General features: G+C 43.9%; 2 protein-coding genes and 1 pseudogene across 2 annotated transcripts; 1 reads left to right on the top strand and 2 right to left on the bottom strand.

Moving 5' to 3' along the window:
* The first annotated feature begins 856 nt into the window (after positions 1 to 856).
* Positions 857 to 5,315, top strand: LOC125511413 (E3 ubiquitin-protein ligase WAV3). Its single transcript, XM_048676776.2, has 2 exons — positions 857 to 1,285; positions 3,068 to 5,315. Exons 1-2 carry the CDS (start codon positions 1,055 to 1,057, stop codon positions 4,958 to 4,960), a joined length of 2,124 nt encoding a protein of 707 aa, XP_048532733.1. The 5' UTR covers positions 857 to 1,054; the 3' UTR covers positions 4,961 to 5,315.
* Positions 5,316 to 6,841: 1,526 nt separating this feature from the next.
* Positions 6,842 to 8,332, bottom strand: LOC125506390 (transcription factor MYB101-like). The gene is made up of 2 exons (XM_048671211.2): positions 7,900 to 8,332; positions 6,842 to 7,750 (listed from the first exon to the last, which is right to left on the bottom strand). The coding sequence occupies exons 1-2, from the start codon at positions 8,169 to 8,171 to the stop codon at positions 7,276 to 7,278; spliced, it is 747 nt and encodes a 248-aa protein (XP_048527168.1). The 5' UTR covers positions 8,172 to 8,332; the 3' UTR covers positions 6,842 to 7,275.
* Positions 8,333 to 13,574: 5,242 nt separating this feature from the next.
* Positions 13,575 to 27,196, bottom strand: part of LOC147973798 (receptor kinase-like protein Xa21) — a 58,343-nt pseudogene continuing 44,721 nt past the window's right edge.

The following is a 27,196-nucleotide window of genomic DNA, read 5'->3' as shown; positions in this document are numbered from 1 at the left end:
GTGCGAGACACGGGCAGCGACGGCTGATCCTGCTGTGTGGTATACTCGATGGTGGACTGGGCTGAGTAAAGCATACATAGTAATAAAAAAAGTCATGGAAATCATGGGCGGGCCATGGCCCGGTTTTGTCCCAACTAAGCTTCGCCCGTGTACGCGGGTACAGACCAACCGGTGACAGAGGGGCGGAGTGATAAAAACTGGGCTCTGAATCGAGTTTTTGGTTGTGTCCGGGGTGTCGGATGCCTACGTGGCATAGGTCCGGACATGCATTGACCTTTCTCAGGTCTACTTTCAATTTATGACAATTCAGACGTTTAGACCGATCCACGACGTTTGACGCACGACCTTGAAGAATACATTGTTCGGACCACGTTTAGCAACACCTTCATGAAGGACGTGCAAATGTGACATGTGATCAATTCACGCCAATGTTGTGACAAAAACGTGCTCGCCGTCGCCGCCGGCCACACGACACCGCCGCCACCTCGTCTGCGGCTGCGAAATCGAATCGGAACAGACCCCGTAAAACCTTGAACATTCCTCGCGTCGCACAAGTGAAACCGACTGACAAGTTCAATTCTTCACTTGCACACGAACAAATTCTGAATTCTCCCCTCAAAAAAGAAAAGAGAAAGGATGAATTCTGAATTCGAAGCACAGACTGACAGACAGGCAGACAGAGTCAGCCAACCAAGTATGAGGTTGAACACCCCGCGCCACGGGCGCGAAATCCCCGAAACGCCCCGCGCTGACCGGGGATCCCGGCGCGTCCACACCCTCTGGCCCGAGGGCAAAACGGGGAAGCCAAGCACGAACGAGTTCCCCCTGCTCCCCCGTTGTTTTATTCGGCGCGACGCTCCGCATCAACCAAGAAACGGACGCCCGCGGCGAACGCGCGACGAGGGGAAGCCGGGACCCGAGCCAACCAACTCCTCCCTCCCTCCGGCGCTCCTTCCTGATCCGCTTCCTCCGCCGAGCGATCCCACTTCCGCTTTCCCACCTCTGTGCGCGTGAGAGAGGGCCGGGCCGGGTCGGGACTCGGGAGGAGGTAGCAATGGCGGACGCCTGGGGCCGGGCCAAGCGCGCGCTCGTCACCAAGCTCTGCATCCGCGTGCCGGACCGCCAGAGGGCCATCGAGGACGCCCCGCCGCCGCCGCCGCGACGCGACGCGCATCATCCACCGTCGGCCGCGGCGCCGGGCCCTGCGACGGGGGAGGAGGAGAGGGCCAGGTCGCCGTCCGTGTCCTCGCGGCGGCTCTCCAGCTCCGGCAGCCGGGGCTCCAAGGTGAGGGTTTCATCTTCTTGGCCATCTCCATCCATTTCCCAATCTTGTTTGTTCTTCCGTTCGCTCCGGCCCGTCCCAAACCGCGTGGAGACGTGGGGGAAAAGATCGTGCGGGGATTGGATTTGTTCCACGGTAGCAGTAAAAGATCGCCGCAGGAGTTTGACCGTGCTCGTCATCCTTCCAAAAAAAAACAGTGTTCATCATTTCCGTGTCTCATCTCTGCATGTACTAGTGAAAGATCACCGTGCGAGTTTGACGGAGTTCATCGTTTCCGTGTGCCATCTCCGTCAAACAAACAAAATCGGGAGAAATTTATTTCTTTTGGTGTGCCTTCTCTTATTAACATTAAAATTTATTTAAAAGATACTGTGATATTTATTGCCGTGATATTCACTGAATGTGCTCACCAATTTCCCAACTGTTTTTTCGTGAAATTCATCCTTCTCGAAGGAACAAGTTAATAGATAGATCCACAAGTCACGCCAATTCTTTTGCTTTCTCGCCTGTCACCAGCTACCTGCAGTTTTCAGTTACCAATTGTTTTCTCTTTGCTTGTCCTCATTTTGTTTTGACCAATCATCTGCCACCAAGGCGGTAAGTTTCCTCACAAGGAAATCGCCAAACTGAAAAGTCCTTCCAACTTGTACTACACCTTGTGAACACCAACTGAAATTAACATATGAGGATTATACTATACTAGTGTAGTTGCCCACGTGCCTAACATGTTATTTTAAATAAATATAAAATCCATGGGCCAGGGCATGGCTCACCGGATTGAGTTTGGAGGCTAGGCCAGAGCTGTAGCTGATGGATTGCATTTGTTTTCTTATTTGTTTTTTCTTTGATGAAAGATTGCATGTTTTTTCTACAGTTATACTGCCACTGAAGAACAACTGGAGTATTTCGTGGCTGCAGGCTTAACCTGTAATGCCCTCTGGTGCAGTTTGTTAAGTTTTAACTGTAGTATCATGGTCATGCAGTAACATTTTCATATTTATTCTTTTCCTGCCGTTTGTCTTTCCATGTGCGTTGACTGGTTGGTAGGCCGTCAGTTGGCTTCAACAACCAGAGTCCTTTATGCAACGTGGTGAATTACTTTGACTTATAAAAAATATTTTCTGACGCCAAATTGCCAACCCACTTTATATAGCGAAATAGTACTGTGTTAATTTTCCTCTGGTCAGTCACTTGGACTGCTCCCGAGCTCCTTCATGACTATGTTTACTGTGGTTTCATTCAATAAAATGGGTGGAACCAGGGGAAACCCCTTTCTTTCAAAAAAAAAAAGAAAAAGAAAGAGTATGTTAATTTACTTTGGTTTTACTGCTCTGATTGTTAATGCTTGCCAAGAATGAAAGAAAGCAGAATACGGTGTTAGGATGTTCCGGTTCATATTTTCTGATATCGTATACCTGATGCCAATTTTCAAGCTATGCAAATTCTGGCTCTTGGACCTTCATGAGAAGTGTATAACCAACCTTTAGTTCTTCTCTTCTATTGCGTGACAAGTCCCTTCCATTTGATTGGTTGTACAGAGCCTCATGCAGTCTTGCTTATCCGCAGCATGCTGAATGAAAATCTGCAACACTGTTAGTGTGCTTGTCTGATGTGTACGTCAACACAAGTGTTTCAATGGCATTATTCTTCAGAGCACATTTTTTACGCATCATTCAGAGCACATTTTATAACCAATTGGGGTAGAAGCTATGTTTATTTTTGTGCTCAGTTGCAAGCTCTGATTCTATCATGCTAACTCCTTTGCGCTGGCTTTCTTGATTCCAGAGGGTATGCGCCATCTGCCTTGGCAGTATGAGGACAGGGCACGGACAGGCCCTGTTTACTGCTGAATGCTCCCATAAGTTCCATTTCCATTGCATCACTTCAAATGTTAGGCATGGCAACCATATCTGCCCAATATGCCGTGCCGACTGGAAAGAACTGCCCTTCCAGGGACCTCAACTTGCAGATGCCACTCATGGGAGAGCTAGAGTAAGCCCGGTAAATTGGCCCCAAGACGACGGACACATGGCTGTTATCCGCAGGCTTTCCAACTCATACAGTGGAAATCTGCTGGAGCAATTTCCTGTCTTCCGTACTCCTGAGGCAGACATTTTCAATGACGATGAGCCAATAGATATTCAGTCTGAAACTGTGGAGGAGAACAATGCAGTTACTGGTTTGGTTGAAATCAAGACATATTCAGAAGTGCAAGCCATACAGCAATCAGTGACCCAGAAGGTCTTTTCTATCTTGATCCATCTCAAGGCTCCAAAGTCCTTGGAGTCCGTGAGCTCCCGTGCACCTCTTGACCTTGTGACCGTGCTTGATGTCAGTGGCAGCATGAAAGGGGCCAAACTTGCGCTTCTCAAGAAGGCAATGGGCTTTGTCATCCAGACGCTTGGACCCAATGACCGGCTGTCTGTCATTGCCTTCTCATCTACGGCACGGAGGCTCTTTCCCCTTCGCCAAATGAACGTCAACGGACGAATGCAAGCCATGCAGGCTGTGAACTCCCTTGTTGATGGTGGCGGCACAAACATTTCTGATGGGCTAAAGAAGGGTGCTAAAGTCATTGAGCACCGTCGGCTGAAGAATTCTGTTTGCAGCATCATCCTTCTGTCAGATGGTCAAGACACATATTCAGTACCAACCTTTGACGACGGGGTTCAGACAAACCACAGCATGCTTGTTCCTCCCTCAATCCTGCCTGGAACAGGTAATCATGTGCAAATCCACACCTTTGGTTTCGGTGCAGATCATGACTCGGCTGCGATGCATGCTATTGCTGAGACATCTAGCGGCACATTCTCATTTATTGATGCTGAAGGCTCAATACAGAACGGATTTGCTCAGTGTATTGGTGGCCTCCTCAGTGTTGTGGTCAAGGAGATGCGGCTGGGCGTCGAGTGTGTAGACGAAGGCGTGGTACTTACCTCCATCAAGTCAGGCGGCTATGCAAGTGAAGTAGCCATGGATGGACGTAACGGGTCAGTCGATATCGGTGACCTGTATGCAGATGAAGAGAGGGGGTTTCTGATCACCCTACATGTCCCAGCTGCACAGGGGCAGCAGACTGTACTGATCAAACCAAGCTGTACATACCAAGATGCAGTTACAACAGAGAGCATTCAGGTACAGGGTGAAGAAGTGAGTGTTGAGCGTCCTGCATACTCTGTGGACTGCAAAATGTCTCCTGAGGTTGAGCGCGAGTGGCACCGTGTTCAAGCTATGGAGGACATGTCCGCTGCGCGGGCTGCAGCCGACGGAGGCGATTTCTCCCAGGCCGTGTCGATCCTCGAAGGCCGCACGAGGATCCTGGAGTCACAGGCAGCACAATCTTCAGACAGCCAATGCCTGGCGCTGATCACAGAGCTGAGGGAGATGCAGGAGAGGGTGGAGAGCCGGCGGAGGTATGACGAATCAGGAAGGGCCTTCATGCTGGCAGGCCTGAGCTCACACTCATGGCAGAGAGCCACGGCACGCGGCGACTCGACGGAGCTCAACACCCAAATTCACACCTACCAGACGCCGTCGATGGTCGACATGCTGCACCGCTCGCAGACTCTTGTGCCCGCCGTCGTCGAAATGCTGAACCGCTCCCCGACCGTTGCTCCTTCACGCGGCTCCGGCAGGTCGGTGAGGTCGACAAAATCTTTCTCCGAGCGGCTGGCGTGACGTGACCTGACGTTGCTTATTCATCAGAACCAAGTTTCAAGAAATAACCTGTGAAGTGGTTAGGTGATTTGAGACTATCCAAATTATTTTTTAGTTTGATTATTCCTACAGCTATTGCTTCGATATATTTATCTTAAATACTCTAGTGGCCTAGTGGGCATGGGGTTAGAAAAATTGATCTTGGGACATACAAGTACAAGTAGTTTGCTGTACATGATCAGCGACGCTCGAAAGGGAATGATAAATGTCATACCTGATAGCGGCAAAAATGTCACCCTTGAATTGATGAGGATGGTGAAAGCTTTTAAGCGTCGGTTAATAACAACATCCTTGTGCACTGCATTCTTGGCCGACAGTGTTGGTTATGTCTGTTCAATTTTCTGAATTTGGCTGGCTTGTGCAGAAAATATTATTATTTTCAAACTGAGGAGTAGAGTTTGCCTATTTCATTCGTCATGAAATTCATATGAGGTTCCTACTGAAGATCTCAGCCGCCACCTAAAGAGGCAGTTTTACTAGTTTAACTTGCAGAGCGCATATTCCTCTTCTCTAAGTAACAGGCCAAAAATCTAACGGGTGAGAAGCTTGATCAAGTACACTAGTAGGATCACAAGGGAAGATACGAAAGCAAGCCAAATACTCCCTCCGTCTCACAATATAAGATCGTTCTAGCTTGAAAAGTGATCTTATATCGTGGGACGGAGGGCGTAGCCCGTATCGCAAGAGCAACCCCTACAACAATTATCCCCTAATCTTTCCAGAGAGACTGAAAAAAAAATCCAAGAACATGGTTCATGATCCAACTCAAGTTCATCTTTATCCCAAACGCACAGCTCCCTCAAGTATATATACCTCGTTAGCGAGCAACAAATGAACTTGCAAGTGATCTGTATCTTCCGCGTAGTCACGGAAACTGCACTTCTAGTTCTCACTACCACTCCAACCTCTCTTATGGATGTCATCTTTAGTCAAAATACTACTATTCTTGAACATTAGCCGAAGAAAAACTTTAATTTTCAAAGGCACTTTTAGGAACCAGAGTGCCCTTAAAGGACTCTAGTTAACCTTGTAAGGCTTCCATCACTAGCTTAGATACATCGGCTTAGCTGCAATCTGGCCAAATACTCCCTCCGTCCCACAATATAAGATCGTTCTAGCTTGAAAAACGATGTTATATCGTGGGACGGAGGGAGTAGCTCGTATCGCAAGAGCAACCCCTACAACAATTATCCCCTAATCTTTCCAGAGTGATCTATATCTTCCGCGTAGTCACCGAAACTTCACTTCTCACCACCACTCCAACCTCTCTTATGGATGTCATCTTTAGTCAAAATGCTACTATTCTTGAACATTAGCCGAAGAAAAACTTTAATTTTCAAAGGCACTTTTAGGAACCAGAGTTTTCTTAAAGGACTCCAGTTAACCTTGTAAGGCTTCCATCACTAGCTAGGTACGTCGGCTTAGCTGTAATCTGGCCAGAAGAATTAAGCCCGGAGCCCCGGATCGACATCAGTCACTACAATTATGATCTTGCAGTTGCTTCCATAAGTCAGCCAACTCATCCCTCAAACTCCTCTCTAAACCTTGATGATCGATGTGTGTACAAGTGTATTAGCTACAGATAGATTTTGTTACTTAGATCGCCCGTGTTTCAGTCATTATGTACTGAATTCATATGGTGAGTTGAGCAACTCGGTCAAGCTCCTGTTCTCCCATATATGCACAGGAAAACATTAAGCATAAGGCCGATTGGATCATAATAACATGCTATATATCCACTGCCAAGCATTGAGTAACTATGTGTACGACTGAAAACCAATTGTGAAGATAGGTGTGCATGGCCATTTTTTGTACAGCTAATTAGCTACAAGGTGCATAAGATATTGCCAAGTGGATAGGGATCTGCACTGCTTGTTCATGAACCGAAGAAAATGTGCTTGATTGACAGAGAATCGTAAATATGTCTGAATCAAAATTACATGATGCTGCAATTTACAAGCTAGCTATGTTGACATGCTAACTGAAGAGGTTGGTAGTGGTACAGTGCACCTGATCATGGGCTCATCATGGCTCATGGTCATGGGTAAAAGGGTAAACATGTACACGAGACATGCATGAAGAAGAACTATTGGCATGCGTGCGTGATCATGCATGCATGATCCTTCCTAGATATCACCGCCGGGATCATATACCTGCGGCCAGTAGTACTGAAATTAACCTGCAGGCAGTATTGTATACCTCTCCTTCTTTCTTTCTTTACAGCGGGACACATGCACATTGCCGTAGTAGTGGTAGTAGCACACACACTAGCTAAGCTAGTACTCGCCTGAGTCACCTCCGCTGGAGCCGTCCTCCCCGTCGACGAGCCGCCAGAGGCTGTCCCACAGCGCGTCCTCGTCGTCGGCCGGGAGCGGGAGGTCGAGCACCGCCGACGCAGCCGGGCACGGGCAGTAGCACCCTGCAGTCTCCATGCTGTTCATGTTGTCGCCGGTGGTGATCACGGCCTGGTCCTCCTCCGGCGGGCTCTGCTGCTGCATCATCATCACCTGCTGCTGCTGCTGCTGGTGGTGGTTCTCCTGTAGCTGCATCTGCATCTCCTGCTGCTGCTGCTGGAGGAGGTGCAGCGCGTGGAGGTACTGGCGGTGCTGCTGCTGCTGCTGGAGCTGGTACTGGTGCAGCAGCTGCGCCCTGGCCCGCCTGGACGGCCGCGCCTTCTTGAAGTGCGTCCGCCAGTAGTTCTTGATCTCGTTGTCCGTCCTCCCCGGCAGGCACCGCGCGATCGCCGACCACCTGCATCCGTCCATCCATTCACCCACGCGTCGCTCAGTTAGGCACCGCCCAAGCACCCAAAGATACAGTACGTGGGCATCTACTACAGATGCTTGCACTGTACACGTTCGATAGATGGATGAAATGCCGTATGAAGCGTGCGTGCTTACCTGTTGCCGAGCATGGCGTGGAGCTGGAGGATGACGGTCTCCTCGTCGGCGGTGATCTTGCCCCGCTTCAGGTCCGGCCGGAGGTAGTTCACCCACCGGAGCCGGCAGCTCTTGCCGCTCCGCCGCAGCCCGGTGAGCTTGGCGACGGAGTTCCAGCTGCCCTCGCCCTGCTGCTGCACGTACTCCGTCAGCAGCCGGTCCTCCAGCGCCGTCCATGGCCCCTTCCTCCACGCCCCCTGCAGCACCGCGCTGCTCATCGCGTCCATGGCCATGCAGCTCCCTCCCTAATATACTATCACTCCTTCAACTGGCCAATCTCTATTGCTAGTTAATTAGCCACTAGGATTAATACTATTCGATGGCTGTGGCTACGCTATCTATTGCTGAGGTTGCTGGCTGCGGTTCCCGGCTTGTATGACAGCTAGAATCTCCCCGCGCCGTGCCCGCCATTTATACCGCCGGGCCGGGCTCCATCATCTCGATGGCGAGCTTGCCGGTTGAGGAGATCGGCGTCGCGTCCTTGTCACCAGCAGCGACTAACAATTCCACTCCCACTTGCTAAGCTTATCGACATATAATATTCCTCTTCTCGCTGACAAAAAGCTCCCCCTCTTCTATAGCTACTAGAATGTTGTGTGGTGAACTGGTGATGCAATGCAAGTTAAATCTCGCAAGCATCTTTACCCCACCTTTACTGTTTATAGTTTATTGTATCCTAAATTCTGATCGAGCTGATCAATCATCCCACATATGATGATGGTTATCGATCTGATGACCTTTTGCGCGTCTACGTACGTGTGGTGTCAAATACTACTATATATACTGTAAGCATCCACTGTATTTTCAAATGGAGATGCTAGCTGCTGGTCTTCTTCTCAAGTACTATAGTAACCTAGCTGGTATTTGACTGGCGCTTGTTTTTGTACAAGTCGCTGACTAGCGGGCCCCACAACACGTATTGGACCGGAGCTAAATTTTTTGCCGAAAGTGAAAAAATTAACTATGGTTAGGTATAGTCTTGTGATGCTGATTAGCTCGCTTCAAAAAGGAAAAGAAATTTTTTGTACGCTGCGACGCGTTGTTTTGAAGCATGCACTCTCACGAAGCAAATTATTTCGCTAGTCTTTGGATTATCAAATGTTGAGTTGCACGCTTACCTAACTGGTCTAGTAGTATATTCTACGAGACTATGAGTAAGATACTACTCTAGTTTTGCAAACACATTGTGAAGACGAAAAAGTAAAAGCGAAAGGTAAGATGTGTCTAGCTAAGCATGCATTGCAATTTTCAACCTGCAAGTGGAGCGGACAATCTTTTACATCAACGAAGCCAGGACGCGGTTAAAGTCAGTGTTAACTATAAGTAAACAACCATTTAGGGACTTACGGTCAATGCCCCAAAGTGGTACGTAGCTATATTGGGTAATGGAGGTCAATGTTGACCAGTCTTAAACGCGTACTTCATAATTAGTAGCTCAATCCAGAGGAAAGCTGCCACACAACTCATATTTTCAACCTAGTGGAGGAATCGATCCGTTAGTTTATATAGCAGCCTGTTTAATTAGTAGGGCTCGACCTTGAGCTTAAAGCAAATTAAGCTGCCCATGCAAACAAATAGTGTAGGCCGAAGGTTCTTCTTAGCAACAGTATTAGTTTTATTTATGTGTTTTCCAATAACCGCCTTGCATGGACGTGGATATTTTCCGAAAACTACAAACTGAGTTAAAGTAAAAAAAATCCAAAAAGCTACAGTGTTTAAATATTAAAGTGAGCCATGCACCAGCAAGGTTTTTTCGCAAAAAGAAATGTACCGGCAAGTTTTTTGTAAAAAAGTCATTGGTTTGCAGGCTTGGTACAAACACTGAGGAGTTAGAGCAACTCTAGCAGACCCGGCAAAACGCGTTTGCAGTTTCACAAACATCTCGTTTGTAGGTCGAAAACTAGCGCGGCCGAACAGAAACCGTATCTAAAACTGCATAATTTAAAAAAACAGTTTTGCAGGAAAAATTGCACCTCGTTGACGCGAGTAGTTCATCACATACTATATAGATTTTACGTGATCAAACACTACAAACGCTAGTTCATACTATATACTACACTAATACTAGTACTAGAGGGCTGGGGATCTGACGGCGGCGAGGTCATGGCCATGGACGACGCCATGGAGGAGCTCAATCCTCCTTGCCGGAGCTGCAGAGGTCGATGTACTTCGCGTCCTGCTCCTCGCGGATGCGGCGCCACTCCTCATCCTTCTCCTTGGCGACGAGGTTGGCGGCGACCGCCTGCCGCCTCTGGAGGTCTTCGAGCTTCTCCGCGTGGCGCCGGCGCTCCGCCTCCTCGCGCACGCTCCGCCTCCTCGCGCATGCTCCGCCTCCTCGCGCACGCTTCGCTCGACAATGGCGGCCGCAACCGCGTCGACGTCGGAGACAAGTCTTCCGGCCCGACGACTCCGCGGTGGCCGAGCGGAGCGGGCTCCTCGGGCTCCTCCTTGACGGGGACGAACTCGAAGTCGTCCGGCTCCTCCGACCACTCCCTCTTCACGGGGAGAAAGCCCGCGCCGGAAGAGGAGGAGCTCCCAGCGTAGGAAGATCTCGCCGCGGAGGAGAAGGACGCTCGCCGGCGGTCATACTCCTCCTTCTCGCGGACACAGAAGCAACACTATTAGTTTTATTTATGTGTTTTCCAATAACAGCCTTGCATGGACGTGGATATTTTCCGAAAACTACAAACTGAGTTAAAGTAAAAAAATAAAATCCAAAAAGCTACAGTGTTTAAATATTAAAGTGAGCCATGCACCAGCAAGTTTTTTTCGCAAAAAGAAATGTACCAGCAAGTTTTTGTAAAAAAGTCGTTGGTTTGCAGGCTTGGTACAAACACTGAGGAGTTGGAGCAACTCTAGCAGACTCGTAAAATCTCGACCCGCAAAACACGTTTACAATTTCACAAACATCTCGTTTGCAGGTCGAAAACTAGTGCGGCCGAATATAAACCGTATTTAAAACTGCATAATTTGAAAAATCAGTTTCGCGGGAGAAATTGCACCTCGTGGACGCGAGTTGTTCATCACATATTACATAGATTTTACATAATCAAACACTACAACGCTAGTTCATACTACATACCACATTAATACTAGTACTAGAGGGGTGGGAATCTGACGGCGGCGAGGTCACGGCCATGGACAACGCCGTGGAGGAGCTCAATCCTCCTCGCCGAAGCTGCACAGGTCGATGTACTTCGCGGCCTGCTCCTCGCGGATGCGGCGCCACTCCTCGTCCTTCTCCTTGGCGGCGAGGTTGGCGGCGACCGCCTGCCGCCTCTGGAGGTCTTCGAGCTTCTCCGCGTGGCGCTGGCGCTCCGTCTCCTTGCGCACGCTCCGCTCGGCAATGGCGGCCGCAACCGCGTCGACTTCAGAGACGAAGTCTTCCGGCCCGACGACTCCGCGGCGGCCGAGCGGAGCGGGCTCCTCGGGCTCCTCCTTGACGGGGACGAACTCGAAGTCGTCCGGCTCTTCCGGCTCCTCCGGTCACTCCCTCTTCACAGGGAGAAGGCCCGCGCCGGAAGATGAGGAGCTCCCGGCGTAGGAAGATCTTGCCGTGGAGGAGAAGGACGCTCGCCGGCGGTCGTACTCCTTCGTCTCGCGAACGCGGAAGCTCGCCGGCGGCGACAGGCCGCAGTTGGTCCACTTCCGGGTCCCGCGCTTCCTCGCGTCGTCCGACCGGACGCGCCGCTCACGCTCGGGGTTGCCTCCGCCGCCGGAGCTGCGTCCGGAGCTCCACATGCGGCCCCACATGGCGGCTGAGGCAGGGCGAGGTGGTCGCCGGTGGCGAGAAATGTGGAGAAGGGGGTGAGGGATTGCGTGGCTCGGCGGCGGCGGGGATAGGGTTTCGACTCGCAAACGCGCCGCGGAACCGTAGATATAGCGGTTGGGGCGTGCGGTTTGCGGGCCGCGGCAAATTTTTTTATGGGTCGGGTGAGTATGCGGACTCTGTTCAGGCCGGAAAATTGGGCCGAGCCCGCATACTCGCCGGAATTTTACGGTTCCGCGTGTTTTGCGGGGTCTGCTAGAGTTGCTCTTAGAGTAGCATTTTGGGTTGTGAAAAAAGTGCTTGGTTTTGGGTTTTTTCTTTCACAACTCACAAGTCAGCTGTTATTGTCACCAAAATTTGAAATCTAGAAACATACCGAGTCAATTGTTTTATTATTATTTTTCTATGAATGCACATTTCTTAAAAGGGCCATGTGATCCCAAGAAACAAATACGAGTTGTGGTGAACTTATGCCCTTTTTCATCGCCAACAAATGTACATGTGCATGTGCAAAGCACACACAACTAACTAAAACATAAGAAATGTTACAATCGTTTATCATTTGTAAATATATCATTTGTTACTATTTTGTACATCTTTTCTGACATCAATATTAAATTAATTATGCATGATAATAAAGATAGGCTGGTGTGTTTTAATTAAGCGTCCTTCAGGAACAATAAAATTGAAATTTATATCATTTTTTGTACAAAACATGTATACCTCAAATAATATCATGTGAAGAAACTCCATAGGCACGCAATATAACCCTTCTTGTGTGTGCAATGCAGATTAATTGGTGAGTAATTAGGAGGTGAGAAATACAATTAGGACCATGAGACTAAAAAAAGTTAGGTTTTTTTTTGTTGGCACATACTCTTTTTTACATCTAATTTCCTATTCATATGTTTTTCTATATATGTGTTTTCCATTTTTCCCTATCATGCATTTTTAGGACCACACGACTCAAAGAGACCTTGTTGAAGACAGTTCATGCATGACCCCACGAAAAGAAAAACAATACTAGTCATGTTCCAAATGATCACGAATTGGAGAAGTTTAACCCTAATTTAATGAGAACCATATATGCTCATCCTAAAGTTATTTGCCTATGAGAAGCTATGCAGTCTCTTTGGATTATAGGAGTGACACAAGAGTGGAATAAAAGCATGAACTTGACATGAGTTACTACAAATGCACAATAGAGGATCACAAAACACTTTAAGCAAAACCCAGGAGTGATCATTTGTATAAAACATAAAACAAACACTCTCCAAGCAAAACATAAAACAAACACGGAAAGAAGGCATCCATCCTACACAAATGAGTGGGAAAAAAGAGGTCTTAGTTGATGTTAAAGTTCCTTGCAAACTTTTTGTTGCAGCGAAAATCCTTCGAAATTAGAAGCATAGAAAAGTATAATCTATGAGAATTTTGCAGTGTTTGTCCTAATATAAACAAAAGGGTGTGGCTAGTTCTCAGTCGACTAAGACTTAACCAAGTCTCAGTGAAGTAATATACTCTATATAAGAAGAAGGAAAAAATGAAAAGATTTTTATTGTACGGATCTCCATGCAAGATCAAAGGCATATAGCATCGACTGAGACATACCGAAGTCTCAGTTAGCAAAACTGTAAACAAAATCATATATACCAGCCAAATAGGCCTCCGTAGAAAGCTAAGCCCTGCAGTGTACAACGACATCATAAGGCATGGCTTAAGGACTTGTATTACACCAATCATGGCAATCCTTAATAAGTACTTGCATGAAGTTCTAGTACCTGTACAGCGCATAGGTCTACTAAAAGATGAGCATATATATCCACCGGCCTTGCTGCGAATCAAATCTACTGGTATCATGCATGTTCTATGTATGTGCTGCGGCTGCATGCGCGAGCTCACCCCATGCCTCCATCCATCCACCCATCTGCATCTGCAACAGGATAGGTAGATAAACATACAGCGAAAAAGGAGCCCAGACAGGACCAAATGGCTTGGCCTCAATCAAAAAGACCCGATTAAACAAACGTTTTCCGTGGTGTAGCTTTTAGACCGATCCATCCATGGAAGACGAAAGGACGGAGGGGCAGCTGCTGCTGTTACGTTGTACTGTTGGCTCTGACGTTAATTAATCTGTTAGGCCGCGTAGGTGTCCAGCAAAACACGGCATCAATCGCTTTTTAATACGCTTTAATCGGTCGTCGTACAGAACATACATATGCATGCGTGGACGCCCATTGTGCATGTCCACATCCTCCGAAAGATGCAGAGTTGCAGACGCAGAGAACTTGAAGAAAAGTGATTTTGATCGACTGTTGTTGGTTTGACCAAGATGAACTTACACCTGGCCATGGCGCAGAGGCCGGATCGCAGGCCTAACTCGACTCATCCTCTGAAGAGTTCTGATGTGAGGTGAAATTGAACTGAACTCAACTCCATTGTGCTCATTCACCAGGCCAGTCAGAGAGTCGGCGTCAACGTACCCTAGCTAGGTCCCTAGCTAGCTTAGCTTAGCTATATGTGATTACTGATTAATCATTCATGTAAGCTAGCTTTACAAGCCTATCACACGTAGTAGATATTTATGTTTGTTGGTGCAATTTACGGGAAGGAGCCTATATACGATGTGTTAGTGCGTCTAGAATGAGCCAAAGCCAGTCTAAAAGGGGTTTATAAGTCTCCAAAAGAAGGAAAATGACAACCCGAGTGAAACACGACAAAACTTATCCGACTAACTATGCCGAGATATTTTGCCTATCCGTGGTGATTGATTAGATCAAGTTAGAGTTACCCATCCTTTTTCCTGTTCTTTTTTTACTTTCCTTTTTGCTAGTGTCTATTTTTAATTTCTTGAAAGTGACACGTCACTAACAAGCATGCATGAACACTCCATTTTCTCGGTTAATTCCTCCAGACAGGGCATATTCATCGATGTGGTACTTAGTACTATGCATAAAACAACATGCCAAGATCGTATTGGCGTAGTACATACATTAGTTAAAGTAATCTCCATCAAGCTAGAGATCTCCTTCCCATTCGAGCCGATCTACATGCCTGCTGTAAAGTGTATCCGCCTGATGATCCTTGCCTTTATTCCCAAAGGAGGAAGAACACAAGCGTAAAACAAACTAGATCGCATCAAATCCGACATCAACTTAAACAATTTTCGAACAATCTCATTGCGAACTTGAGAGGCTCCAGGTGTCACTTGGCTTTGCCACTCCGAGAGTTTTAAATACGCAGCTGAGGCATCGCCAGGAGATATCGCTCCAAGGCTGATTTGCTTAATTAGTGCATGGTGGCTTGACAGCAGCCACATGGCATATGGTCTCTCTCCACATAGTACAGGTATACAGCTGGACTTTGTCTCTGGCTGCGATTTGGGTCTTGATTAGTTTAACCTGACCACGTACGTACAGTGGTGCCTTTGCTAATGTGGCATTGGCGATTGATTTTCTTAATATAGATCAGTGGACGTACTGCCACACCAAAGAGAAAAGACTTGCTATAGTTTATGTTAGGGATACTCCATGCACAAATCATGTGCAAAGAGACGTTCTTTGCACACCTATACAACGCCCCTAGTGTCCACTGTCCACACAATTTAAAGCCGGCAGATGGCTAGCAGCCATGCATGCATTTTTGGGAATAGATATTCAAGTTAGGGAAATGACTGTAATTTCCTAAACCGAGAAAGTAAACTAAACATGAAATATATGGAAAACCAAACATTATATTACTCTCTTTATTATTTCAATGTAGCTATCGTTGTCCTATCACGCACACAAACTAATTAGGAAGAGCACTAAATTTATGGAAAGTAAAAAAAATGGCCATGCATATTCCAGTGAATTAATATATGAGAATGTTAAGAATCGGACGTCAGATTTTTAAGCATGGCAAATAGGACATTTTTATGGCAAACTAGAATGATGCCCATGCGTTGCAACGGGATATAAATATTTTAATACGTTAGCTTGTGATTTACCTGTCAATAATAATGTGATTGTGTAAATAAATTTTCATCAAATTCTGACCGTGAACTACCTAATATTTTGATTAGAAGTTTGGTAAGTAAATTAAAGTAGAATTGATTCAGAAGGTAAGTAAATTAAGGTGATTGATTGTCATATACATGGAAGGTTGGACAAAAAGGTGGTGGAAAGAAAGGTGAAATGAGAATCTTATGTTAGTAGAGGAGAGATTACGTTGTCGCGGCATGGCAATTTAAAAATGTTTGATTTGTCATGCTTAAAAATTTGACATCAAATCTTTAGTGAAATCCATAATATAATGCGACGATTTACCCATTTTTAACATTAACTAGTAAATGCATATGTGCAATGCACGTTGATAGTTGCACGAGGAATTTAGGTAGGATATTATTTGTGTGTTAATTACGTTATTAGCGCCGGAATAAATATTTGGTATGATATCAATAACATGCTAAACGTGCCAAGCGCTCACCATTGAAGTAGCCTGAGTCGTTGGATTGATCTGCTTTGATTGCCGAGGTTTGTTGGATCTGCCCCTTTGCGTCTTTTTTATATTGGTATAGATATAGATATAGACAGGCGTATAGATGGGAGACAACAGAATAAGTACACTCTTCGTATCTTTTGTCAAATTATTTTAACACACAAGTTACCGAATTTGGCTAAATAATAGTGAAATGGATAATACTCCCTCCGATTCTAAATATAAGCCTTTTTAGCGATTTCAATGCGGACTATATATGGATGTATATAGACGTATTTTAGAGTGTAGATTCCCTCATTTTGCTCTGTATGTAGTCCAAATTGTAATATCTAAAAAAGGCTTATTTTAGAAACGAAAAGAGTATATTTAATAATAAATAATCTCTTGCACAAAGAAATACTAATCGTTCCGTTTCACGCAATGGGTGTAAAAATAGCACAAAGTGGAAACGATAGTGTACACTATTGACTGGTAATCCGATGTAAGAAGGACCTCACCCGCAAAAAAAGATGGAAGAAGGACCTGCGCGTTAATGTAAATTTGAAATGACTTAAACATCTCGATGTTCAAATCCTTCGCGTTTCTGTAAATGTTCATATAAACTCAGTTCATTTTTGTGCCAAGGCAAAACGAACAAATTTATTCTTAAATATCTACTTGGGAGTATTATGGAGGGCCAAGGCACTTTTTTGCTTGGTTAAGTAAAGGGGGTCTTTCTTCTTGAAAATTTACATGCATGTTTACTTGAATTCATACGTACTTAATCTTTTTATACTCTAGATGTTTTTTTACAGTTTTACTGTCTATCTTGTGTGTGGGTCCACCCAGAAGCTAATTCTCGCTCTTGTCTAATGATCAACCATTATTGTTTGCATAAACAGGGATAGTTAATGCGGATTATTCTCTAATATATTTACACATGGCAACAGAAAGTATGAGCAACATACAAACATGATTAGACTTAGCCCTGCATATATAATTGAAGGCAATCACTTTAGTCTTTTCTAGCGCGCGTATCAAAGTAGGAGTATATGCTAACTCTAGATAGTAGACACGTTTTGTGAGCTCTTGTAAGAAAGGGACAAATTTTGAACTGTGGATGGAACAGTTATACTCCCTCATGACTTTAGCTCAGCCTTAGTTCAAATTTGAACTAAAGCCACGTCAATTTTTTTTGGATCAGAGGGAGTACTTTATGCATTAGTATTTGAAAAGTAATAACTGCACTATATACATTCTACTCCTCCCATGCATAATTATAGAAAAATATCGAACACTTAATTTTGCATCTTATAGAACTCATATTCATATGCCAAAATAGGTCATAATTTGTGTCGGTGCCGTTGAGGCATAATCGTGATTACCCACCAAAAAAAGAAGCGTAATCGTGACTTGTACACATGGAAGAGCAACGCTCAGTGTTCTTGCACTCCAGCTACAGTTTAGTGACTTAGTCGATCTTCGTCCCTACATGTAGCTAGCATTTACCAATGCGGTCTAAAAAGGAGACCAGTCTCTTTCACTTTGCAGCAGATCGCTCAGGAGCCGCTAGTTTGATTAGCTCGGCCTATTGATCCATAATTCTCTCTACCTAGACTAGAAGCAACCACACAAGAGAAACCAGATCGACCCCACCACAGTGCTCATGTATGGATACATAATTCCTGTGCAGTACTGCACCGCTGTTGGACAGTCGAAGAAAGCGCGAGAACATTCTCGATCGATCGACGTACACAACAATTGAGAAGAAAGATCTGGATCCACTGGCGAAGCGATTGATCTTCTCACATCACGCCAGATTAGTTAATTAAGCACACTGTTTGTTCGTTCGTTTGTTTATGGGTGTCTGAACGCTGCTTGTGGTGATGCTGGATTGGTGATCATATGTGCTTCTGCTTTGGTTGGTAGAGGGTTAGTGTTACTGTTGCATGGATGGCCGCATAAACATATGCGTGAGAGGGACGAAATGCAAGCATGCGTCCGCAGGCATAGCTTAGCTTGATGCTACGTACTCCTAGTATTGTTTGTTGCTAGGCCGGTGGTCTACAAGTCTAGTTTAATTGGAGAGTGTTTTGTGCATGGTTGATGCTACTAGAAGGAATTTTTTTTCTATGAAAGCAGGCATGGTCTTCTCTCGGGTGCTATATTGTCTCTGGGTATGTAGAGATCACGACGCGTGTTAATTTATGCGCAGGTCATTTGTATGTATTTGTACTGTATTAGTTTCTTTTGAGGAATGTTTGTATTAATCTGTACTCCCCCGTCTCATAATATAAGACCGTTTTTTACGCTAATGTGGTGTAAAAAGCTCTTATATTATACTCCCTCCTTCCCACAATATAAGATGTTTTTGTAAGTTATGTTATTAACTTATAAAAACGTCTTATATTACGGGACGAAGGGAGTAGGACGGAGGGAGTACCAGCTAACAATACAAAAGACACATTGTATTTGTATACATGACCTGCTCTGTTGTTGCTACTCTGGCGTTCATTTCTTCGCTGACAGTTGGTAACAACGTCTTATATTAAGAAAAATACTTGGGTGGGTGATCAGGCCCGTCAGGCACACAGTGTGTTTTTCGGGCACACGTTAGGCAAAACCTACCGCTATTTGATTTTAGCAGGCATCACTCTATCGATTCTGGGAAGGTTCTAGAACTTTCACAAACCGTTTTCTTTTCTTTTTATGTATTTTTATTTTCCACTTCGCAAACATTTTTTAAAATCCGTGCACACTTTTTGTTCATTTACTTCAAAAAAGTTCAAAACTTGCTCATTGAATTCAATTTGCTTTCATCAAATTCTGAATTTTAATAGTATTCAAATTTGTTCTTCAAATAAAAAATCATCAATATTCAAAACATGTTCAACATATATAAAACATGTTTGCGATTTTTTTAATTACGTGGGAAAGAAAATTGAATTTCATACGTTTTAACAATTTGTGAACATTTTTCAAAAATATGGTTATTTTTCCAATCCAAACCAGCGCTTCAGGCACTACCGAACGCGCTCGCGCTCATGCAACACTAAGGCGGGTCGCAGACCAAATAGCGCACAGCTCGGTCGCTCGGTGCGATTGGTTTAGCACCAAGCATGTGCATTGGGCAACTGAATCATAGAGTCGTTGTAAAAAACACAGACAGCTATTTGTTCAGAAAAAACTTCCAGTTTTCTATAGATTAAAAAAAATCATAGTTTCAAGAAATTATTGCACGTTTTGAAACAGTATATGAATTTGAAAATAAATAAATCCACGAACAAGAAATAAATCTTGAATTGATAACATGTGAATACAGAAAATGTTTGCGAAATTCAAAAATTATTTGTGAAAATTAAAAACTCTTTGTGAATTCAAATTGTTTTCATGAATTTTGAAAATGTTCAAAGATTTGAACAAAGTTCATGAATTAAAATTTCAATGATTTTGAAAAACATTCACGCATTTGAAAACATTCACGATTTTGAAAAAGTGCAAGAACTTGAAAAAAGTCCATTAATTTGAAAAGTTTTTGACTTTGGAAAATGATCATGAAATTATAAAAAGGTCATGAATTCAAACAAAAATCGAATCAAAGGAAAATAGTTTGAAATGGAAATACTTTCACGAATTTAATAAAATTTTGTGCATTTGAAAAACATTTGCGGATTTGAAAAGCTTGGGAATGTGAAAAATGTTTGCGCATTTAAAAAAGTTCATGGATTTCAAATTTTCATAAATTGGGGAAATGATCATGAACTCAAAAAAGTTCATGAATTCAAAAAGAATTCATGAGTTTTAAAAAGGAGTTTGCGAACTAAAACAGCTTACGGTTTTGAAAAATGTTCAATGGATTTGGATAAAGTTAGCGGATTAGAAATGGATAAATGGTTGAAGAATTTGAAAAATGTTCTTGAATTCCGAAAAAGTTATAGGTGTGAGCGGATTAGAAATGGAATCGGAAGAAACTGAACCCAAAGAACCAAAGTGAATCTTTTAAAACATTCCTAAATGATTGAGGGAAAAAATACATGGGCCCACCCATTAGAACTAACGAAGAATTGTGGTGTGACAGCTGCATATGAGAACATCTATAACTGGCACCGCCACTGCCGCCGCAAGGGAATTTTTGGGCCCCTCGCCTCCCGCCGCAAGGGGGGCCTCGCATCTTCAAGAGTTCTACGTTCTTTGTCATCGTCTAGTGATCATTGTATATTTGTGAGAATAAATTTACTCTCGTTCTTTTGACGGTACCATGAAGTTAGATAGTTTTCTGTCCTCGCACAGTTTATGTTGGCGTGTCAAACTCTTTTGTTGGTTGATTCTGTGTGGAGTTGAAATATTTTATCGACAGCATGGTGAAGATATTGTGATCCGACGGCCTACATTTCTAGGGGATCATCCTCGGTCCAAATACGTTCATCGATAAAGGCTTTCCATCTTTTTGGCTGTGCGAATCAAAGGGCTTTCAATAACTATTATTGGTAATGTTTGTGTGGGTGAAAGACTGACAACATCGTTGCTCCAGTCCAATTGCAGCCTCTTTATCAAAATCTTTGGAGTATTTCTTCTAGCGAATATTGATACAACAAAGTAGGTGTTTCCAAGAAATTACGTTGTAATTCTTAGTTATAGGAGTTACTTTATATTTTTTTGGATCTTAGGTCCAAATCAGTGTACCTGTAAACGTTATGAGTATGAAAAAATTACAAATGTTTCTGAAATAACCATAAGTGGCACTATAACCGCTAAATAGCGTTTGTAGCCACAATGAATGTGGCGCCGCCTCGAGGGAGCTTCTAATGTACATGTCTAGTATGAATCCTTTCAATGTTGGTTCGTTCGCTTTTACTCTTATTAGCTGTTGTCTACTATGCAACTTTGTTTTTGTAGACTTTGTTAAGCCTTCAAGCACAAAATTTTATAGAACATAAGCAAATTCCACTCAAGTGGATGGCCAATGATTTATCAATCATGAGATGTGTAGGGTGAAGGTGGTTCTCTCTCAAACAACCCTGCAATATACACTACTAGGGAAAACCATAGCAGTAGCGCGGGTATTTTGCCTATCAGTAGCGCGGGACGTTGCGCTACTGATAAGACGCTACAGCTAACGTGTAGCAGTAGCGCTTGTTGTCCAACGCTACTGCTATACATGGATAGCAGTAGTGCGCATTGGTGAAGAGCGCTGCTGCTAATATCTGCAGCGCTTTTTAGAAGGAACCGCTACTGGTAAGGCAGCGCTACTGCTAACTTTGTTCCACTCGCTACTGCTAGTTTTATTAGTTTTTTTTCTACATATTTGTTTTGTATTTGAATAGGCTTTATACAATAATCTTTAGCATATCATATACATACAAATGTAATCATAGCATATACATACAACTAGTCTCATCAAATCATGTCATCATCATAATCATCATCCAACACAAAGTGGTCTCTCGTCATCATCTCGAAAATAGCGATACAAGTCTCGATTACTTGCAACTACATCGTCATCCATATCTAAACAATGATATACGCGAGAAGAGCTATCACTTTGAGTGAGAGCGGAACTATCCCTCTCTCGCATTAGCGTGAACCTAAACTAACTACTGTCTGTCGCTCAGAAACCGGAAAGCGGTACACCTGGGCCTGACACTCTGGCCACTCGTCATATATATACTCATGGCGTAGCACTTCTTCCCCATCGATGATCTATGCACCTGCATCGTCACATGAGTTGATGATATGCAACATATATAGTTGAGCAACAGAAAGAGACAGACTTGGCAAAAATAGAAGCTGAAGGAAATATGCCCTAGAGGCAATAAGAAAGTTATTATTTATTTCCTTATTTCATGATAAATGTTTATTATTCATGCTAGAATTGTAGTAACCGGAAACATAATACATGTGTGAATACATAGACAAACATAGTGTCACTAGTATGCCTCTACTTGACTAGCTCGTTAATCAAAGATGGTTAAGTTTCCTAACCATAGACATGCGTTGTCATTTGATTAACGGGATCCTATCATTAGGAGAATGATTTGATTGACTTGACCCATTCCGTTAGCTTAGCACTTGATCGTTTAGTATGTTGCTATTGCTTTCTTCATGACTTATACATGTTCCTATGACTATGAGATTATGCAACTCCCGTTTACCGGAGGAACACTTTGTGTGCTACCAAACGTCACAACGTAACTGGGTGATTATAAAGGTGCTCTACAGGTGTCTTCGAAGGTACTTGTTGAGTTGGCGTATTTCGAGATTAGGATTTGTCACTCCGATTGTCGGAGAGGTATCTCTGGGCCCACTCGGTAATGCACATCACTATAAGCCTTGCAAGCATTGTAACTAATGAGTTAGTTGCGGGATGATGTATTACGGAATGAGTAAAGAGACTTGCCGGTAACAAGATTGAACTAGTTAGTGAGATACCGACGATCGAATCTCGGGCAAGTAACATACCGATGACAAAGGGAACAACGTATGTTGTTATGCGGTTCGACCGATAAAGATCTTCGTAGAATATGTAGGAGCCAATATGAGCATCCAGGTTCCGCTATTGGTTATTGGCCAGAGAAGTGTCTCGGTCATGTCTACATAGTTCTCGAACCCGTAGGGTCCGCACGCTTAATGTTCGTTGACGATATAGTATTTATGAGTTATGTATGTTGGTAACCGAATGTTGTTCGGAGTTCCGGATAATATCATGGACATGACAAGGAACTCCGGAATGGTCCGGAGATAAAGTTTGATATATGGGATAATAGTGTTTGGTCTCCGGAAGGGTTCCGGAATTCACCGGAAGGGGTTCCTGATGTTTCCCGAAATGTTTGGGTACGAGAACACTTTATTTGGGCCAAAGGGGAAAGCCCACAAGGTTTTTGGAAAGCGCAAAAGGAAGTTTTGCGGAGTCAAGGGGCCAGACGCCAGGGTCCCTAGCGTCTGGGTCCAGACGCCGAGAACCCTGGCGTCTGGCCCTGGAGTCCGAGAAGGACTCTTGCCTTTTGGGTGAAACCGACTTTGTGGAGGCTTTTACTCCAAGTTTCGACCCCAAGGCTCAACATATAAATAGAGGGGTAGGGCTAGCACCCAAGACACATCAAGAAACACCAAGCCGTGTGCCGGCAACCCCGTCCCCTCTAGTTTATCCTCCGTCATAGTTTCCGTAGCGCTTAGGCGAAGCCTTGCGAAGATTGTTCTTCACCAACACCGTCACCACGCCGTCGTGCTGCCGGAACTCATCTACTACTTCGCCCCTCTTGCTGGATCAAGAGGGCGAGGATGTCATCAAGCTGAACGTGTGCTGAACGTGGAGGTGCCGTACGTTCGGCACTTGATCGGGACGAATCATGAAGGTGTACGACTATATCAACCGCGTTGATAAACGCTTCTGCTTACGGTCTACGAGGGTACATAGACAACACTCTCCCCTCTCGTTGCTATGCATCACCATGATCCTGCGTGTGCGTAGGAATTTTTTTGAAATTACTATGTTCCCCAACAGTGGCATCCGAGCTAGGTTTATGCGTAGATGTTATATACACGAGTTGAACACAAGTGAGTTGTGGGCGATACAAGTCATACTGCTTACCAGCATGTCATACTTTGGTTCAGCGGTATTGTTGGATGAAGCGGCCCGGACCGACATTACGCATACGCTTACGTGAGACTGGTACTATCGACGTGCTTTGCACACAGGTGGCTGGCGGGTGTCAGTTTCTCCAACTTTAGTTGAACCGAGTATGGCTACGCCCGGTCCTTGCGAAGGTTAAAACAACATTAACTTGACGAACTATCGTTGTGGTTTTGATGCGTAGGTAAGAACGGTTCTTGCTCAGCCCGTAACAGCCACGTAAAACTTGCAACAACAAAGTAGAGGACGTCTAACTTGTTTTTGCAGGGCATGTTGTGATGTGATATGGTCAAGACATGATGCTATATTTTGTTGTATGAGATGAACATGTTTTGTAACCGAGTTATCGGCAACTGGCAGGAGCCATATGGTTGTCGCTTTATTGTATGCAATGTAATCGCCCTGTAATTGCTTTACTTTATCACTAAGCGGTAGCGATAGTCGTAGAAGCAATAGTTGGCGAGACGAGAACGATGCTACGATGGAGATCAAGGTGTCACGTCGGTGATGATGGTGATCATGACGATGCTTCGGAGATGGGGATCACAAGCACAAGATGATGATGGCCATATCATATCACTTATATTGATTGCATGTGATGTTTATCTTTTATGCATCTTATTTTGCTTGGATCGACGGTAGCATTATAAGATGATCTCTCACTAAATTTCAAGGTAAAAGTTTTCTCCCTGAGTATGCACCGTTGCCAAAGTTCGTTGTGCCGAGACACCACGTGATGATCGGGTGTGATAAGCTCTACGTTCATCTACAACGGGTGTAAGATAGTTTTGCACACACAGAATACTCGGGTTAAACTTGACGAGCCTAGCATATGCAGATATGGCCTCGGAACACTGGAGACCGAAAGGTCGAGCATGAATCATATAGTAGATATGATCAACATAATGATGTTCACCATTGAAAACTACTCCATCTCACGTGATGACCGGACATGGTTTAGTTGAATTGTATCATGTGATCAGTTAGATGATTAGAGGGATGTCTATCTAAGTGGGAGTTCTTAAGTAATATGATTAAGTGAACTTTAATTTATCATGAACTTAGTCCTAGTAGTATTAGCATATCTATGTTGTAGATCAATAGCTCACGTTTAGCTCCCCTGTTTTATTTTTGATATGTTCCTAGAGAAAACTAAGGTGAAAGATGATAGTAGCAATGATGCATACTGGGTCCGTGATCTGAGGTTTATCCTCATTGCTGCATAGAATAATTATGTCCTTGATGCACCGCTAAGTGACAAACCTATTGCAGGAGCAGATGCAGACGTTATGAACGTTTGGCTAGCTCAATATGATGACTACTTTATAGTTTAGTGCACCATGCTTAACGGCTTAGAATCGGGACTTCAAAGACGTTTTGAACGTCATGGACCATATGAGATGTTCCAGGAGTTGAAGTTAATATTTCAAGAAAATATCCGAGTTGAGAGATATGAAGTCTCCAACAAGTTCTATAGCTAAAAAGATGGAGGAGAATAGATCAAGCAGTGAGCATGTGCTCAGATTGTCTGGGTACTACAATCACTTGAATCAAGTGGGAGTTAATCTTCCAGATAAAATAGTGATTGACAGAATTCTCTAGTCACCATCACCAAGTTAGTAGAACTTCGTGATGAACTATAGTATGCAAGGGATGACAAAAACGATTCCCGAGCTTTTCATGATGATGAAATCGATGAAGGTAGAAATCAAGAAAAAGCATCAAGTGTTGATGATTAACAAGACCACTAGTTTCAAGAAAAGGGCAAAGGGAAAGAAAGGGAACTTCATGTAGAATGGCAAGCAAGTTGGCACTTCCGTGAATAAGCCCAAAGCTAGACTAAAGCCTGAAACTGAGTGCTTCTACTGCAAAGGAAATGGTCACTGGAAGCGGAAATGCCCTGAATATTTGGTGGATAAGAAGGATGGCAAAGTGAACAAGGGTATATTTGATATACAGGTTATTGATGTGTAACTTACTAGTGTTTATAGTAGCCCCTGGGTATTTGATACTTGTTCGGTTGCTAAAAAATTAGTAACTCGAAAGAGGAGTTACAGAATAAATAGAGACTAGTTGAGGGTGAAGTGATGATGTGTGTTGGAAGTGGTTCCAAGATTGATATGATCATCATCGCACACTCCCTATACTTTCGGGATTAGTGTTAAACCTGAATAAATGTTATTTGGTGTTTGTGTTGAGCATGAATATGATTTGATCATGTTTATTGCAATACGGTTATTCATTTAAGTTAGAGAATAATTGTTATTCTGTTTACATGAATAAAACCTTCTATGGTTATACACCCAATGAAAATGGTTTATTGAATCTCGATCGTAGTGATACACATATTCATAATATTGAAGCCAAAAGATGCAAAGTTAATAATGATAGTACAACTTATTTGTGGCACTGCCGTTTAGGTCATATTGGTGTAAAGCGCATGAAGAAAATCCATACTGATGGGCTTTTGGAATCACTTAATTATGAATCAGTTGATGCTTCCGAACCATGCCTCATGGGCAAAGATGACTAAGACTCCGTTCTCCAGAACAATGGAGCGAGCAACTAACTTATTGTATATAATACATACTGCTGTATGAGGTCCGATGAGTGTTGAGGCTCGCGGCGGGTATCGTTAATTTCTAACCTTCACAGATGATTTGAGAAGATATGGGTATATCTACTTGAAGAAACATAAGTCTGAAACATCTAAAAAGTTTAAAGAATTTCAGAGTGAAGTGGAAAATCATTGTAACAAGAAAATAAAGTTTCTATGATCTGATCGCAGAGGCGAATATTTGAGTTACGAGTTTGGTCTTCAATTAACACAATGTGGAATAGTTTCACAAACTCATGCCACCTGGAACACCACAGCGTAATGGTGTGTCCGCACGTCATAACCGTACTTTATTTTGATATAGTGCAATCTATGATGTCACTTACCGATTTACCACTATCATTTTGGGGTTATGCATTAGAGACATCTGCATTCACATTAAAAAGGGCACCATCTAAATCCGTTGAGACGACACCGTATGAACTGTGGTTTAGCAAGAAACCTAAGCTATTGTTTCTTAAAGTTTGGGGTTGCGATGCTTATGTGAAAAAGTTTCATCTTGATAAGCTCAAACCCAAGTCGGAGAAGTGCGTCTTCATAGGATACCCAAAAGTAACTGTTGGGTACACCTTCTATCACAGATCCGAAGGCAAGATATTTGTTGTTGAGAATGGATCCTTTCTAGAGAAGGAGTTTCTCTCGAAAGAAGTGAATGGGAGGAAAGTAGAACTTGATGAGGTAACTGTACCTGCTCCCTTATTGGGAAGTAGTTCATCACAGAAATCTATTTCTGTGACTCCTACACCAATTAGTGAGGAAGCTAATGATGATGATCATGTAACTT

The sequence above is a fragment of the Triticum urartu genome, chromosome 5A (assembly GCF_056163025.1).
Source record: "Triticum urartu cultivar PI428250 chromosome 5A, HENAU_Tu73, whole genome shotgun sequence".
Taxonomy (NCBI): Eukaryota; Viridiplantae; Streptophyta; class Magnoliopsida; order Poales; family Poaceae; genus Triticum; species Triticum urartu.
The sequence above is the reverse complement of the archived record's forward strand: the minus strand, read 5'-3'. Positions and strand labels throughout refer to the sequence as shown.